This window comes from Hylaeus anthracinus, unplaced genomic scaffold (assembly GCF_026225885.1).
Source record: "Hylaeus anthracinus isolate JK02 unplaced genomic scaffold, UHH_iyHylAnth1.0_haploid 12002, whole genome shotgun sequence".
Classification (NCBI taxonomy): domain Eukaryota; kingdom Metazoa; phylum Arthropoda; class Insecta; order Hymenoptera; family Colletidae; genus Hylaeus; species Hylaeus anthracinus.
This window is the reverse complement of record NW_026534349.1, coordinates 14628601-14646192: the sequence shown is the minus strand read 5'-3', so window position 1 is coordinate 14646192 and position 17592 is coordinate 14628601. Positions and strand designations below refer to the sequence as shown.

Sequence of the window (17592 nt, the reverse complement as noted above, 5' to 3'; positions counted from 1 at the left end):
ATACGAAAAGCGCACAAAAAATATACATAATGTATGTGGAATATATTCTTTTAATTAATATGATAATATTAATATTTTGACTTGCATAAGTGCATATGTCTTTTGGTTACATTTCATATATATTTGTCGTAATCATTGGTACCGTAAATGCATAGAATCCACAGTTTTGTAATCATTCTCTCTTTTATGGGATTCTTTCGTACCTTTCTGGTAAAGTAATTATACCGTCACTATGAAAGTAAGCTTACTATACGTAGAATAATAAGACGCCCTCAGGGACTGTAGCGGTGTTTTTTGAAGCTACAGTACGGGCTTAGCAACCCCGAGGTACCCGAGCTAGAGATGAGAGATATTGCAAACAGTATTGAAACAATGCAGGCAACCGATTTGCTAAATTGAATCCATTCTACCAATGGCTGGCAATTTACGTCAATGGGCAACTGCGTTAATGTTTCGGGTATCTGTGCGAGTCGAGTTGGACGCGATCCTTCTTTCGGTTAGGTTTGATGTAAGGGAGAACACCACTGTGAAGGGTTGAAGAATTGCTAATTATTGTAATTTTTTTCTTTAAATTAATTACTTATCTTTTGGTTAAGGAAAAAGATGTGTTATTAAGGATTCATGGAACTATATTTATATAAATTTTAATTTAAACATACTGAAAAATGACAGTTATAAAATATAACACGAGGGCTCCTGAGAAAATTGTCTCCGCATGGTACATTGAATATCTTCTTAGTGGTTCATCTGAAAAAAAACTGAGTACCTTATTAATCTGTAGGAACGTAGCTATCGTTATACGTAACGGTTTTTTGAAAAATGAATTTTTGAGAAAATGACGACACTTGGGGAAAAACATTTCAATTTTTAAGATACCTAATGAAATAGTGATTTAAAAAATGGTAACAAACAGCTATGCAGAGACTTAGCTACTGTAATTACAAAATTGTTCGTAGGAAAACATTATAATTGAACTGTAATTGCTCAAGTTGTCGCATGGAACAGTTTGAAAAAAAATCGTTTCGAGAAAAACGTGATGGAAGTTTTAATAACATATTGTGTACAATACATAAATAATTACATTTTATCATATATTACTAGATGTCATCAATTCTAGGGCCATATGATGGTTCTTCTCCAGCATTGCTCTTGCCAATTTTTAAGTTTTTTTTTTGACTCATCACAGTGGTGTTCCCTCTTAATACACCCAAGGTCGATCAACCTGCGATATCTCAGCAATGGTTTTTGCTTCTCGTTAGACCGCTCGAGCGTGGACGTGCACGTAAGCGCAAACGCCAGTTCGACCAATGCGATTTATTCGAGAAACTGGATTAAGCGGAGCGAGAAAGTTCCGTTGTCGTCGAAAGTGACCGGCATTAACATGCGCCTGTCCGTCTTGATTGAAATCGTCTGCTTGGAAATACGCTGAATTAGAATACGTCCCTATTCGCCGCCACATTCAGCGCCCGTTTGCTACTTTTTTTTTTTTGGATCGTTGTGAAATTTCAGCCATTCCTTTCAACGATCCACAGTTTCATTGAGCTTCGGGCGCAAACTGGCATCAAAACACTTGCCAGTTCACTTTTACTCGCATTTTTTAACCGACTTCGTAAACGGAGGATGTTATCAATTTGTCCCCTATGTATGTTTTGGTTATGTTTACGGATAACTTCGTAACCTATTTAAACCAATTTTTGTTTGTTTGATTGTATCATATTGTATCATCAGACACTTTACGTATAGCAAAGAAATGCAGACTGTTTTGATAATTGAGAGGTGTGCCGCAATAAGGAGGCAGGCCCAAACATTAATTTTCACTCTTCTATTCTATTTTCGAGATAATTAACCCTTTGCACTCGAGGCCTTTTTCGCTTGCGCGCACCAGCAACTCCAGACGATTTCGGCCAAATTCGGCAAACACTTTACAAGTACTTTAAAAATATTTATAAACAAACAAACGTATACAAATAATAAAATTCCACCAGTTGATTCATTTATATGTCGAAAACAACAAACTTCGATAAATGTTACACTCTGTAATTAGTTTTGCTGTGACATTTTGGAAAACAATATCCAAGATGCATCCTAGGTTTGTCAGGACACGTATCATAGTAATACGAAATTTCCCGGCTACCTCCAGGCGTGTGACAGTCAGAACAAATCTTGTAGTCCCTTTTTGGCCCTTTTAGTATTACGTGAAGCTTTCCGGTAAGTCGGATTTCATCGGAATGCGACGTAGACGCTTGCTCTCGTTGCTGACGATATAATCTTCTCAATTGTTCGACAAGTGTTTTCAGAAATCGCAAATGGCTCAGTGGCTTTTACCCTTTTTTGGTCTTTTCTAGTTTATACAAAATGTATGAATTGATCAGGGAAATTTCTATGCATCAAAAAAAAAAAGCTTACGCCACCATTTAAGACTTGCAATCACTCGGGCGCCGCAGCAGCGCCGCTCGAGTGCAAAGGGTTAATACTAACCTATTAGTCCAAAGGAAGAATATTAAACATCATTGAAACAATATGCAAATTAAAAATAACAACCATGGAATTTACTTTCTAATTTATTTTCTATAGGTAGAAATACCTACAGAATGAACAGCGAACATGATAAATGAAACACAAAGATTAGGTTTAAAAACAGCTCTTCAGTTGAATCACCCAAATCTATGAGTTAAATAAAGTCAGAGGGGCCGTTATACGATGGTTCACTTTCGCGCACGCAACTGTCCAAACAATTTTATAGTAAATCAAGATAGTAGCTTTTACCGGAACCTAGAAGCATAACAATTAATGCACAGCAGCCTATCGCCTTCATGATCACCTCGCTAGCTATCGATATCCAGCCAAGCAATTATCTTAACGGACGATGAGCTACAATAGTGTTATTTCACCTCGTGATTGCTATGCACGAACGTGAAACTCCATTCTCCAGCGCGGACGCGAATTAATTAACGAGTTCATAAGCGCCTTGCGAGTTTTGATTTCCATCCGCTTTCATGACCCTAGTCGATCCGCAGAACCGCAGGCGTAGCCACGATTAGGATCTTTTCCATCGGAAGCTACCGCTGCGCGCGATTATTGTAATATAGGCGAATGAGCGCATGAAAAAGAGTCTCCAAACGGAGTTGTGCTTGCCATAATTTACTTCTAGGTTCCTCCAAAAAAAGCAAGTTTAATTTAGTGTTCAACATCTTAAATAACAACAACTTACAAAAGAAAACGTCTTAAAATTCAGATTTATGAAATTTTCTTTCTTTTTCTTTCTCATATCATAGCACAAGTACTTAATTATAAAATTATGTCGTCCTGGATTCCATCCTTCCTTTTCAGAGTGGTGGTGGTGGTGGTGGTGGTGGTGGTGGTGGTGGTGGTGGTGGTGGGGGGGGGGGGAGAATATTATTTTTAAAATTCTATCACCAAAAGCATTCGAGTAAAAGATTTAGAAAGTAGTTCGTTTGGGGTTAATTTTCTGATTAGTTTTCAGGTTTTTCAATTTAAAATTCCTTGGTTGCTACTTTTAATTTAATATTCTTCCTTTGGACCAACAGATTGATATTAATTATCTCGAAAATAGAATAGAAGAGTGGAGATATTATTTTAAAATTCTATCGCCAAAAGTATTCGAGTAAAAAATTCGGGAAGTAGTTCGCTTGGGGTTCTAAAGTAGCAGACATCGATGAGATCCGATGACGAATTCTTCTTTTTTAGGAGGCGAGGTATACCGAGGACACCCGAATACGTGTGGCTGGATGATGAAAAAGGAAGTATTGTACCGGATGGCTAATGCACAATCACCTTCCGGATAACGGTAAGAGTGCACTGACGTAGTAGTCAGTGTTACGTGCCGCAACGTCCCAAGGATGCAGGTGCCGCGCCTCTTGGTGATTAATATTCGGCTCGTAGGTCTCCTTAATACCAACCGATTCGAGCAGGACAACCGGTCGTCCTCCTGAAACCTTTTCTGTCACCTTGCCCTGAATCCCTGTGGAAGTTGCGCGCGCGTATTTATAGGCAGGGCCGACGGTGCGTGAAAGGCACGACGCACCGCATCAGGGCGCCTCTTAAGGGGTGCTTCGATTAAAAAGAGAAGAAAAGAACATTTCTGAATCGCTCCTTAAGCACAGTTGCGATAATCTTGTGTAGAAGGTGTTTAAAATTGTCATAGAACTTGGACATTTTTCCAGAAACCATTTTATTTAGTGGTGCTTTAAAATCTGATTTCGTAATTTTATTTATGTTGCATAATATTTATATGTATAGTACACGTTATATGTACGTGTATTTATATGTATAAACGTGTACGTTGAATGTATTTTATTATTTATTTAAATATTAATATACTTATTTTATCACTACTTTCTAAAAGTACAGGTAGTACTTTAAACTTGAAAACTTGTTTCATATACAGGGCATTTCACTTACCTTGATCACTTGAGCATATCGTTTATTTTGTATGATAGACAAAATTTCAGGGGGAGCAAATATTCCGTTCGATGGTGCAATACGGCGATGAGCCGAATTTTGTTCACTTTTTCTAATCCGATGTATAGTTCTGTATATTAAATTATATTAATAATTAATTAATATATATTAATTAATGCAGGCTGCTATTAACTTGTGCATAACGTTAGAAGGTAGCATTCTGTTTAAACAACCAAAGATACAATTACTCCATAATCGATTACTTTAGCATCGAAATGATATTTTCAAGTAAAGGCCAGTTTCCGTGATGTTAATTTCTCTTTGTTCGTTGTCAATTGGATCAACCTTTCTTGCGGTAAAAATTTCACATCGAAGGTTTGCTTAGACATACTCGCAAGCACGTTGCTCGAAGTTCGCGCGAGTTTCCAGCCAAGGATAGCTAGAGATATGAATGCCAGATCAGGCGATGAACGGGGTGAAAATAGCTGCGTTATAGTTTCAATGATTAATCGAAGCGTTTGCATTCGCAGCGAGTTCTCATGGTTTCTAATGAGAGACTTGTAGTACCTACTCTTGGATAGTTTCAATTTTTAATGCGAGCCGTGACTGTTGTGAGAAATTCCGTGAGGTATTGCGCAAAAACAATTCATGGTATTATGAGTAACTCAGAAGGGAACTATTTCGGACTTTGCATTTAAATTACGAATATTGTTGGAAGTATTTTGTTAATTTTTTTTTTATTTTGAATATTTCAGTTAAAGAAGTCAGTTTTGACGTAAATTAATAAATACTAGTCGTTTGAAAATTTCAGGTATATAAAATATACAATTTCTTCATAAATTCTAAACCTAATATAATTATAATTAATTGGATACAAATTTTGTTATAATTTTAAATACTATACTATTTAAATCGACAACAAAAATCATATTCAATTAATACAAATATTCTTATAAATAAAGATTTGTACATACTTTTATCTTCTGAAGAAGATTTATATGAGAAAAATACTTGCTGAAACTTACTACTTTTACTGGTATTTAACGGTACCATTTAATATATGAGTGCTGTTCAATTGTACTTTTATTTATTTATTCTACCCCTATTCGTTACTACTATTATTAACGTAGTATTGCTACGCTATTAATGCTCTGAAAAATCACTTCGAAGACGTTATTGTAAATGCGTCATGACAGTTTTGGCAGACAAAGGATGTAGAAGTTCTTTGTGTTTTTAAGTTACCGTTACTCGCAGGTCTTTTGTATGCTAGCGATATCAGTTCACGTCACCGGAACCAACCAAGGTGTATCAAACTTGGTTCAGAGAATTATGTGACCCGTACAGTATAATTATACATATTCGTAATTGACGTAACCGCGCGGGTCTACCCAGTGATTGATTTATGGCCAGCGACAGGATAGTTCACTGCCAATAAATCGTCTCTCTAAATGCTTTAGAAAATTACTAAGGATTGCGTATCATTTAGAGTCTTTATTCTGTCATCTCTCGTATCCACAGATCTCTTTACGGAGGTAAGTTTGGCGAGTTCAATGCACGTGAAGCGTTATCCTCGGCATTCTTAACGAGCCTTCCATACGTTGTCCTCAAAAATATCCTGCGATCCATATTCATCGTGGACATATCAATTGCGTGAACGCTACGTGAACTCCGATGTTCCATCTTGCTTCGAACTTATTAAAAAACCATTGGTGACAGTTACGAGACAGAGAAATAGAATTTGGAAAATCCAAAAATATTCTTGTAAAATGATGATGTCATTATAGTTTCTCGAGCCACTTGTTAGCTACTTTTTAAAATTTTTAATGCGTGTAAATAATTGATTTACCATTACAATTAAAAAAAGAACTTAAACTACACTTCTTAACAATCGTTAAAAAGAATACATGGTTCGATAATATGCCTCGAAGGTGCCGGGATAGGCCGTCGTGAAGAAATGGCCTTTTTTCTGCTGGTCTAACAGATTAAAAATGAACCGATTCTTTGAAAAAGAAAAAAAAATCCTGAGTAATTCTTTCTACATGTGCTCATCAGGCAAACCTCACTCCTCAGTAAAAACTGTCACGGTTTCTTAAGGCAACGTTCTGAAACTTTAGGATTTCTAGTGAAATTTCATAACAGGTTTCAAAAATTTTTTTTGAGACCTGAAACTAAATATTTTGAAAGTATGCGAGATTTGCCTGATGAGCTCATGTAAAAAGAAGTGCTCAGGATTGTTGTTTTCTTGTTCAGAGAATCGATACATTTTTGATCTTCCACACCAGCGGAAAACACACCATATCTTTACGACGGCCTATCCCAGCATCTTCGAGGCGTATTATCGGACCATATATTTTTTTTTTAATGATTGTTAAGAAGTGTAGTTTAAGTTCTCTTTTTAGTTGTAATGGTAAATCAATTATTTACACGCATTAAAAATTTTAACCCTTTGCACTCGAGGTCTTTTCTTCTGGTATCTGCCAGCAACTCGAGATGTTTCTTAGCATTCTATTGCCATGAATTCTAAGCTATCCAGATTTGAGAACAAGGTCTCCTTTACCTCACCGACAATCATTTTATTGACACTTCGAGCTCCAAAGAAATCAAACCTAAAGAAACATTAGGTATCGTAGATTTGCTGCGTGAAACCTAATGGTGACTGAGAGTCACCTCTCGAGTCCAAAGGATTAAATTATGGTGTAGTTTCAATGATTTTACAGTGGCTTCCTCCCTTAAACAGATTTACCGAGTATTCGCCACGTTTTCGTGATTTGTCACGTAATATCTTCAGAAGTTGCTTGTGTTTGCGACAATGTTTGGTCGAATTTGTCGCTAAAAGAGCTTCAAATGCACGTCGAGCACGCGTAACACGTGCGGCAAAGCGCATTCGTTTGCGTTCGGCACGCGACGCGTCGGTTCGGTAGTTCGCATCACCGGTAGCCGGTAGCTTCTTTACGAACCTGGTGAGCCGAGGTAACGTCTGTCGAATTGCATAATACGCGAAGCGGTGCCGAGCGTGCTCGCCGAGTCGTTGCCACAAGCCGCAAGAGGATAGAGAACGGGGGTGGACAGGCGGCTTTTGCCGACGACCCGGCATGCTTTTATCTGGCACGACGCATCGTTCGTCCTGGCCGCAGGAGTGAAAGTCTGTGTGCTGGCTGCGATGAACGCTCAGCATCCGAAAGATGCGCGTTCGCCTCTGTTCTTATTAACAGATCGCGATCGGGGAGATCTCCCTCTTTGGGGACCGTTTGTAAATTACGCAAGGCTTTTAAACAGCAACGGATGGATTACAGTCTCACGTTTTCTTGCGAAGGAGGGAAAGGATGTAAATATAAATATTTTACGCCATGGTTTGTTCAAGGTCTCAAATTAAATTTATATACGCGAACATTATATTTATAATGCTTTTGAAATAACTTTTCTTTTAGTACTTTCTTCCCGAGAACTGCTTTTTCTGCAAAAAGGTATTATTGCAATATTGTTTAGGAAGAAAATACCGAATACAGTGGAAAGGTAAAAAAAATATTGTTGGATAGTATAGGCAAACAATAGTTGTTCGTATTCCTCCTTTTCTATATATATTTCATTTTGTATTACGTTTATAATCATTTCTGACGCACATGCAATGTTATTTGTATGCATGACAATTCCATCCACGATTGAATTATTTATGAAAAGTTGTGAACATTTTTCAATGGATGCGGAATTGCCACCTTTGGTCAAAGTGTAAGTCGAGGGTAGTCGAAAGGAATGTAACTTCAAACCAGATGTCAGAAAAATGTCCCGACTTCGGTGTTCGAGGGGCTTAGGAGAGTTTCTGCCTTGATGGATCCAAAAATAAATTATACTCGCGATTTTTTGTTTTCTAAATTATTGGGCCCAAAGAGTCTTAATTTATCATGCCTTTTTTTATCGATTTATCTACGATACATATGGATTTTTGTGATTGCGAAACATTGAAACTTTTTAAGCTGTTGCGTGTAGGCATGTAAAAAACAAAAAAAAAAAAACAAAACAAAGCTGCTCGGTGTCGGAAAGATGGCGTTTGAGTTTGGGGATTTTCGTTTAAATAAATTTCTTCTTTTTGTCGAAGTGTCTTAACGAACCCATTTATTATTTTCACTTGAATTTAAATATTAAATTGATTTTAAATATTTTCGTTTTCATACGTAAAGTACATTTTTGTGATAAAAAGTCGTATCCAACATTCGCGACGAGATAAGCGTATATCGTGCTGACTACTACACCAAAGTTCGTGGCGCAGTCGAAGATGACGATGGCGACAGAGCGGGGGTGACTGGTAACGCTGTATAATCGTCACGGGATTGAGAATTCTCATTATATTTTCCCATATCAGCGTCGAAAAGAATGTTGGATATCAAATGCTCCACGACGCTTTGTGTATGGCGATTGTAACTCCTGTGTTTCATCGTAACGTGTTCTCCGAATATGGTGCTAGCATCTCTGGCGGTTCGTTTCGAGACCGTTTCTTCTATTATTCTATAGGCTCTTTCCATTTGCGGATCTTGGATGAATTTTTTTCTCTTTAACAGTAATTTTCTAGGGGATGCAAACTCCTTCCGTTTCTCAATTTTATTCGAAGCAGCAGATGAAGTCGCTTTTTCGTCACATTTTACTTCTACGTTCGACCTTTCGTCCGGAATGTGCGAACATTCTACAGTACTATCCTCTTCGTCTGTGTGAGAGTCCTGTGGAAAAGAATCGGTACTGGTTTTAAATTTTTGCAAATGAATTTTATTTTTTTTATTTATTGATATTGATAGAAGCGACTTTTTCAATTGTAAATCTACGTTTAGTAATGTTTTGCTGGGACTGGTGGACGCAGACTATTGTTTTCTTTCTGTTGATAATATCAACTTGATATTGATTGTCAAGATCAAATTATATTCAAGAAGGTATTCGAGAACTCTCTTTTAAATACGCGTCAGAAAATTGATTTAGCCATATAAAGAAATAATAATTTTAGAAAATGTTTGGTTATACAAAAGAAATGAATAGGCTCTCCTATTGTTACCATTAACACGTTCACTGTCAGATGAAACCTTTGTTGTGGTAGTATTTATTTTTGTAACTACATTGAAATTCACGAATTCTATCCAGACGAACATTTTAACACTATGTTTACAGAAACCATTTATCTTTTTCGCCAACCATTTATGATGACTTTTATCCACGTAAAAAGACGAGCGTATATTCAAATTCATTTTTGTTTAAACCTCCTAATTGATTTTAGTAAATCGACTTCACTTGTTATAGCATTACTACGGTAATATAAGTCTGATAAGAGATCTTCGTAAACCCAGTGTTAACACCTTATTTTCAGAATTAATTTTTTTCGTTCTGCATTGAAAAGTCTAGTCAATCGCATATGTACCATTGATTTGACGAAATTGATTAAAACGTTTTCCTAAAGTGAGAGGTTTAGGCTTGAAGTATCTCTCGGAGTTCGTGTTATGAGAAGTAAGAGATACTGGAAACAGTATTAAAACAATGCAGGAGTTATGTAAGACGATGAGAAGAAGAATGGAAATAAGCTAGTAATAAGTAAGCAGTATTGCAATAACTTTGTACAATAAGTTACGCACTTTAAATAAATAAACTAATGAATGAATGAATGAATGAATGAATGGTAGTCGATTTGTCGTAACTCAAATTTTCAGGAGTTTAACCTGGATACCTCTGGTCTGGGTTAAGGGGCTATCCTGAATTAGAAGGTCTAAAAAAAGCGGTTTTTCGTGAATTTTTTTAGGATGGAAAAAAATAATTAATTCTATCGAACTTTTTATCCTATTTTCATACATATTTGAGTAGCCTGTACAAATTTTGTCAACAAGAAATATTCAAAATGAGTCGACTGCGACGCACATTTGTAGAGCACCTCGCAATTAAAATCTCCTATCGGCCGGAAAGATGCAGGTCGTAATTTTGGTTTGACACAAAAAAAAACCAAAAGAAATTTTCAGTTTTATACGTTTTTCTTCTATGCGAACTAAGAAAAACCCGCAAAAATGGTGAAATGTGGAATTACTGCAAGTTCGAAAAAAGAACGAGTTCTTTGGGTGAAAAAAATCACTTTAACTTGATAAAAAAGTTGTTTAACATTTTTTTTGTATTAATTTTCTTAGTTCGCATAGAAGAAAAATGAATGAAAATGAAAATTTCTTTTGGTTTTTTTTTTTGTGTCAAACCAAAATTACGATCTGCATCTTTCCCGCCAATAGGAGGTTTTAATTGCGAAGTGCTCTACAAATGCGCGTCGCGGTCGACTCATTTTGAATATTTCTTGTTAACAAAATTTGTACAGGCTACTCAAATATGTATGAAAATAGGATAAAAAGTTCGATAGAATTACATATTTTTTTTCATCATAAAAAAATTCACGAAAAACCGCTTTTTTTTGACCTTCTAATTCAGGATACCCCTTTAAACGAGCGTTTTTCGTACTTTCAAATATTTGTTAAAAATCGTATACGAATGACCTCCCAACGTTAATTTATAATTTCGTATCCTGAAAAGTAATTGTGATTATTTAATTCGTTCTCCTTTGTTTTCTGCATCGAGAAATGCCTTGGCGATCGATGAATATTGAATTTTCAAATTAAAATAAATGCCGTATGGGAATGTATAATTTATAAACGAGGTGTGTACATAATTAAAATATATAAGACATGTGAAAAGGCCGCAGGTTTCCTCATTTTCGATGTTCCGGCTGGGACAATAACTTGTTCTATCTTGAATAACTCTGTTCTTTATAGTCCCGTGGAAAAACTTGCCAGTGTTAAGTTGGAGTGTTTTGAGGGGTACATAATTTTTGTCAGGGTTGTTATAGGATTGTAAGATCATAAATGTTTTTTCTAGTGGAATGCTATCATACCATTCTGAAATTGTCTAAAGAGCGATTACTATAAAATGATTTTTAAAAAATGTAGCGTTTCATTTAGAAAACATCGTCGACATTGATATCTCATGAAATAATGACTGCAAAGAATTATCCTTTACCGTTATAAGTGCCTCTAAAAAAAATGCAATTTCTACCTGAACAAAGTTTTTCATAGGGCTTTAAATAACGAAGATATTCAAGTTGGAACATGTATCGCCCCCTCTACCCTTTATAAACGTTTCATCTCAATTTTCTCACCTCGCTAGTGGGAGTATTTTTTTCCAGAGGACTTTTTCCGGTATAGCTCGGTTGAAATTTATTCATCAAAAATTGCATGCTCCGAAACGCGAACCACGAAGAGCGGTACGTACCGGTCCTCAACTCCTTGTTGCGTTCCCTTCTAAAGGATGCAAGCAGGGATTCTAATTTCCTCCTCGCCTCGTGTGGGCTACACTTAACGACACTGCAAATGTCTTTCCACGCGTTATTTTTCACGCATCTCAGTTTGTAATTCTTGTCCATTGGGTTCCACAAACATGTGTTCTTTTTGTACAACTCTATAAATAGGAGGGTCGTTTCATTGGACCAATCCATTCGGGACTTCGCGTTGGAACACATGGGGAGTTGATTCGGTGCTCGGAACGAACGCTCGGAACGGTAAAGACTGCCGTACGGAATGGCCACGAATTCACATTGCACGAACCGAATCGACTCGAACCATCAACGAACACGAACGAGCGCGCTCGGTCGTTTTCGGGCGCCCTCGCGTAAAACGCACACATTGCCCTACATCGGCGCTTGGGTGGATTCGTGCGACATCGTTCGGCAGACGTACCACAAATCCACGAACCCTAAACGCAAACGGAGCATTCGTCTGCCGTAGTCTGCTGTCTTCGTTGCGCGTTATGCGGTGCTCGGAAAGATGGGCAACGTTTAGGCGTGGAATAGAATGATAGAAATATGTTGTAGTCTACGTATTTTCGGTATTGACCGAGTCAAAAGCTACCGCGTGACAAAGGCCACGAATAAGATGGATCGAGAGAGCAATAGTAACCATGGGCGTAAAGGTCGATTCAAACTATACGACACGGATCGTCACGTTCCGGCTACGACACGTACCGACACCGACACGACAAAACATTGAAACACACGTTTTAACACGTTGATCGCCACGTCACCCATATGTGGGTGACAGTGCTTGTCGCTGAAAAACAAACGAAATTAATTCTGAATGTTAAGCATCAAAGAAAATAAATTTGAATGAAATTCTTAAACTTCAATGAAGTTATCAAAATACATACCGTAATAAATGTTTGATTATGTAGTTTCCGATGGTCTGGAATCAAAACTTAATCAAAGTAGACATTTTCAGGAGTATTAGACTGGCAGTCAACGTGTTAATGGAATTATTCACACTATTACCGTTGACGGAACGTTCAGGTCGGTGGTTGTTAAGTGTGAATAGTTCCATTAAAACGCGTGTTTGAATGTTTTGTCGTGTCGGTGCCGGAACGTGACGGTCCGTGTCGTATAGTCTGAATCGACCTTAACAATAACCCTCGAACACCGAAAGCTCGCACGAACGACGCTCACTATTCAGCAGAGATGGGCAAAACACTAGGCTTCGAATAAATCTGAAGTTTGCCGATACGTTTGTCTCGTATTCCTCTTTTGAACATTTTCCAAAGAAGGAAATGAGACAAACACATCGGCAAACTTCAAATTTATTCGAAGCCTAGGGTTTTGCCCATCTCTGCTATTCAGCCATCAGACTCCAAAAGTCCATACGCGCTACGAAAAAATACTTCAAATCAAATTTTTATATGCAAATATTATTATCATATTACGATTGAATCAGCGATGTGTAAAGAAAACTTCTCCACACCCCAATATGTTCAAATTATTTGAATTTTAAAGGATATTCATAAAAAAAGTCAACTATTCGTAATTTCCTACATAAAATTTTAAAGATGCGTATTGTTGACAATTAACCATGTTCGAACAACGATACCACTCGGTGTCACGTTTGGTTTAAGTTTACCGCATTCTGAAACGTAGACCGTGATGGACAATACTTTCCATGTTTCTTACTGTTCGGACCTGCTGTTCCGAGCATATACCCTTGCTATCGGTTTCAACAGGCAGAGTTAAACTCTGCAACAATAGACTTGTCACTCAAAACGAGACTTTTTCGCTGAAAATCAGTAAATTTCGAAACGTTCTATCTTGAAAATTAATAAAAATCCGGTAAATTACATTAAGGTATATTAAGGTTCAATGAATTTGTCTTGAAAAGCATTATCGCGTGATCCCCCGCTCCCTCCCCCCAAAAATATATAGTTCCATTTAAAAAACGAAACTTCACCATCATATCTTCTAAATTAATAATATAAACAAAATTTCGTTTACGCCACAATATAGAGTTCATTGTATCCTGCAATTTACATGTAAACAATTTTTTTGTATCATCGATAGTTATCGAAATATACGTTTGTCACACTTTAGCGTGGACACTCTGTAAACAGAATAATTCTGGCCACGTACACGTGCTCGTGAAAGGGTTAAAGCGCGTTTACCCTTTAAAGTAGAAAGCAATCGGGTTGCTGCGAATGCGCGTATTGGAAATACTAGGACGTGTCGTTGGTAGAAAATTGCACAAGGTGACGATGGATTTACGTCAACTTTCCCGATGCGAGAACGCAACATATTACAGGGTTTCGAGGAACATTACGATACCCCGATCGGTGGCTAAGCGTATTTCGCTATCATTGGGCAAAAAGTAGCTGATACGTTGGCGGGGGGAGGACGAAGCGTAAAAGTCGGCACCTATGGTTATGTTGCCGCGGGTGAAAGAGGGTGACGAGGTTGTTGACACTTTACTGCGCGTTCCATCGATGTTTCGACGTTTTCGTTGCCGACGTGGACGTCGGGACGTCGTGTGCGTCGAAGGTGCTTACGAGAATGCCGATCAGGGGAGCTCCTCCCGGAACGCGGTTTGCATTTCTATTTCGCGTTTCCTCCGCGATGATGTAGCCCGATATGAGCAGACCGCACACCGAGATCCTGCTGTTGTACCGATACGAAACGATAATCTGCAACGAGTTACGACTCGATCGCGAACCTAAGGAGTTTAGTACTAAGGAGGATTAACCCTTTGTGGTCCTATGTCGAGTGAGCCTCGACAAAAATGTACCGAAATCAGAAAATTCGGACCGCAAAGGGTTAATGGGGGATACCACGTTAGATGCATGAAAACCCTAGCTACATTTAAGGATTTTTTTTTCGAAAATTATCTGTTTAATAGATCTATTTGCTGAGGTTTGCTGTGCATATATTGAGTAATAGATAAATGATTATTATTTGGAATGTTTAAATACAACAGTAATGATATGCACGGTCATTTATAATTATGGTTTAACCACGTGGCCTACAACTACAACGAGTGCGACTCGTGGTAAGGAATTTGGACCATAAACAATAAGCACGAGTTCAACTCGTGGTTCATCGTTCGGACTTCTTACCTTCTTGTTTACTATGGCCCGAGCAATCGGCAAATAACGTGTAGGTCAAAGGGTTAAGCAGAAATATTTACTCGCCATTTTGTTACGTTAAAGTAACAACCTTATAAGTTCGCGTTCTGATCTTCATTACAATTGAATCAAAAAAATAATTAGGGTTAAAACAGGTGTCGGTGAGAAATTCTATAGAAAAATGAGAGAGAAAAAGAACATTAAAGGAATCGTGGGGAGGAAAGGACTTTTTAAAGTAAGGCAAGCAAACCTCGTCAGGAGTTGGTCGAGTTGTCTGGAGTGTCCAGAAAAGGCGAAGAACCGCTGGTCCGTGGGAATCTCTCAGTATTTCAAGGATAACTGCCGAAGAGAGGTCCAGAGGGCATTTTTTTGGATCCTGGATTGATTTACTCTCCTCAATTACTTCTTTCCGATCTCTCCGTGAACATTTTAAGAGTTACATTTGCGAAAATTCCAACCTAAGAACCGTCGATAATTTTCCATGAAAATAATGTTTCTGAACCATTTGTCAATGGCATTTTTCAATTACGTTTTCGTGGGTCTTGCAGTATACTCTTTCGAGTGGTTTTTCTAATAAGCGATGCTCTCATTAATGCTATGTAATACAAAGTCCTGGCCAATGAGCAGTGAAATATTCTTTTTTTTAAATAATTGCATTGTGTTACTCCTAATTATAGATTAATTACATGTAGGAGAGTGTATTTACCGGCTGTGATGCATAAAACATTAGATTTTATTTTTAAATGTTAGAAATAACAGTTAGAAATAATGTTCTGTTTGGGAGAAAAGATGATAGCCTTAAAATTTCGGAAAGCGCGACCTCGAAAGATTTATCATGGTCGCTCCATTAGAAGTTTGTAGCAAAGAGAAACAACGATCAGTGATTCGATTCCTTTGGTCGGAGGGTGTCAAAGGTTCAGAAATTCATCGAAGACTGTCATTGCAATATGGGGGAAGTGCATTATCACGTAGAACTGTGTTTTTGGGGATCGAGAAGTTTAAAAGTGGTCGAACAAGTGTAACTCGTAAAGAGGGAGCTGATTTGTTCCAGACTTAGACGTGCAAAATGCGGTGCAAAAGTGGTTTCTCGACTAACCGAAAACCTTTTATTTAGAAGGAATACGTAAGCTTGAGCACATTTGTCATGGCCCATTGAAAAGTTACTTTGAGAAGTTGCCCGTTCCTATGCATCTTTTAACAGTAGCCCTAAAGAAACACGACGTCGCGGCATTAGGGTCCATATGGTTCCCATTTGAGAATCTCTGGTATAGTGAATCGTTCGAAGAAAGTTCCTGCAACGATTTCGAAATCACCCCAGATATTCATGTTCCGTTCGTGAGTCCGTCAGTTCGTCTGTCAGTCTGTCTGCCTGGCACGTCTTTTCCCTTTCGCGAGAATCCGGGTGTTTTATTCCGCGAGGCATTCAAACGGTTTTCACCGACTTAACTTTGCGCGTCGCGACTCTTAAGTGTCCCCCAGTTTTCGACTCCCGTGTCCGTCGGCGTTTCTCCGTGTAAAAAGGAGTCCCCGTCGTGTCAAACGATTGGCAAATCGCGATAACGCGGATGTCTCTTCGATCGGCCCAAGCTAGAGCTGGGACTACTCCAACAATGCAATGTTTGATTATTTTATGGGCATTCAAGGGGTCTTTCTGAGGTGTCACTTGCAAAAGACCAATTATTTTATTTTTATTTTTCGAAAGTATGTATTCAGTAAAACTCCATTTATATGAATCTGTCCGTGGACAAGCAGTTCATATAATAGTAGTCCATGTATGCAACTCCATGCCCACTGCTTGTAATTTTTCGGATTACAGCAGTATTTTTACTCTTTATGAACTGGGAAATGACTTGCAAGAACAATTCGATAAAGCTTGGTAAATACATTGTTTATTTGGTTAAAGATAACGATTATAAACGATTGCGTTTGTTGTTATTGAATATACTGTAAGTATTAATAAAAAATATATCTCATGCGATATTAAATATAAAAATATGTTTTGATAACACACAATCAATTATTTTCATTTAAAGACTTTACTAATGCTAGATTCTGCAAATTTGTCAAACATTTTAAATTAGTTGTATTTGCTTTCAGTTGTGCTTGCAACTATTTAATAATTACATTTGAAGCACGGAGGATATCAGTATGTTTAGGAATTATTTCATAGGGAACACTAAATGTGTACCTCTCGAGAAATGGAAGAAACAAAATGTGTTCGTATAATTGGAGTGATTCTTGGCAGCAGTTCAGATAGTAGGAGTTCAGCAGGAGCTCACTAAATCGGACATTCTTTTTTCTTCTGGGTTGAAAATAGATTTTTTATTTGTTAACATTCTTGTCGCCTAATGCTTTTCAAATATTTCTACCAAATTATATTTAAAAAATTTCAATGGTTAATTTTTGTTAGAGAATAGTCTGGTTGATTGGGTAGTCAATAATTGTGTATATCACGATGTATACTAAATGCCTTGTTTCTTTCTCCAAATTGGGGAACGAATTAATTCCTAAAAAAAAAAACAATAAAAACAGATAATAGGCTTTAATTTCTATTTCTAATGCCTATAAAATAACATTACAGTATTAGAATAGTATTTGGAATATTATTTGAATAGTATTCATTCGAATAGTTCAGCAGGTATATGATCTCCTTTCAAATGATAAGCATACGAATACTACTCGAATAGGAAGAAATTTTATAAGAAGTCCCAATCGTTTCTTTCTAATTTCTTTCCAGAC

General features: G+C 37.4%; 2 protein-coding genes across 2 annotated transcripts in view; one reads left to right on the top strand and one right to left on the bottom strand.

Moving 5' to 3' along the window:
- Positions 1–3689: 3689 nt before the first annotated feature.
- Positions 3690–17592, top strand: part of LOC128891712 (protein obstructor-E-like) — a 106901-nt gene continuing 92998 nt past the window's right edge. Inside the window, exon 1 of the mRNA XM_054151442.1 lies at positions 3690–3808. Coding sequence (XP_054007417.1) covers positions 3784–3808 — 25 coding nt within the window. The 5' untranslated portion in view covers positions 3690–3783. The remainder of the gene's footprint in view (positions 3809–17592) is intronic.
- Positions 8019–11980, bottom strand: LOC128891708 (uncharacterized). The gene is made up of 2 exons (XM_054151434.1): positions 11582–11980; positions 8019–9131 (listed from the first exon to the last, which is right to left on the bottom strand). The coding sequence occupies exons 1-2, from the start codon at positions 11939–11941 to the stop codon at positions 8664–8666; spliced, it is 828 nt and encodes a 275-aa protein (XP_054007409.1). The 5' UTR covers positions 11942–11980; the 3' UTR covers positions 8019–8663.

Coding starts and splice junctions, on each gene's coding strand:
- LOC128891708 (XM_054151434.1), bottom strand. CDS start 11,941: ATGTGTTCCAACGCGAAGTCCCGAATGGATTGGTCCAATGAAACGACC. Junction 9,132..11,581: donor AAAATACTCCCACTAGCGAG/GTGAGAAAATTG, acceptor TCTTTTCCACAG/GACTCTCACACAGACGAAGA.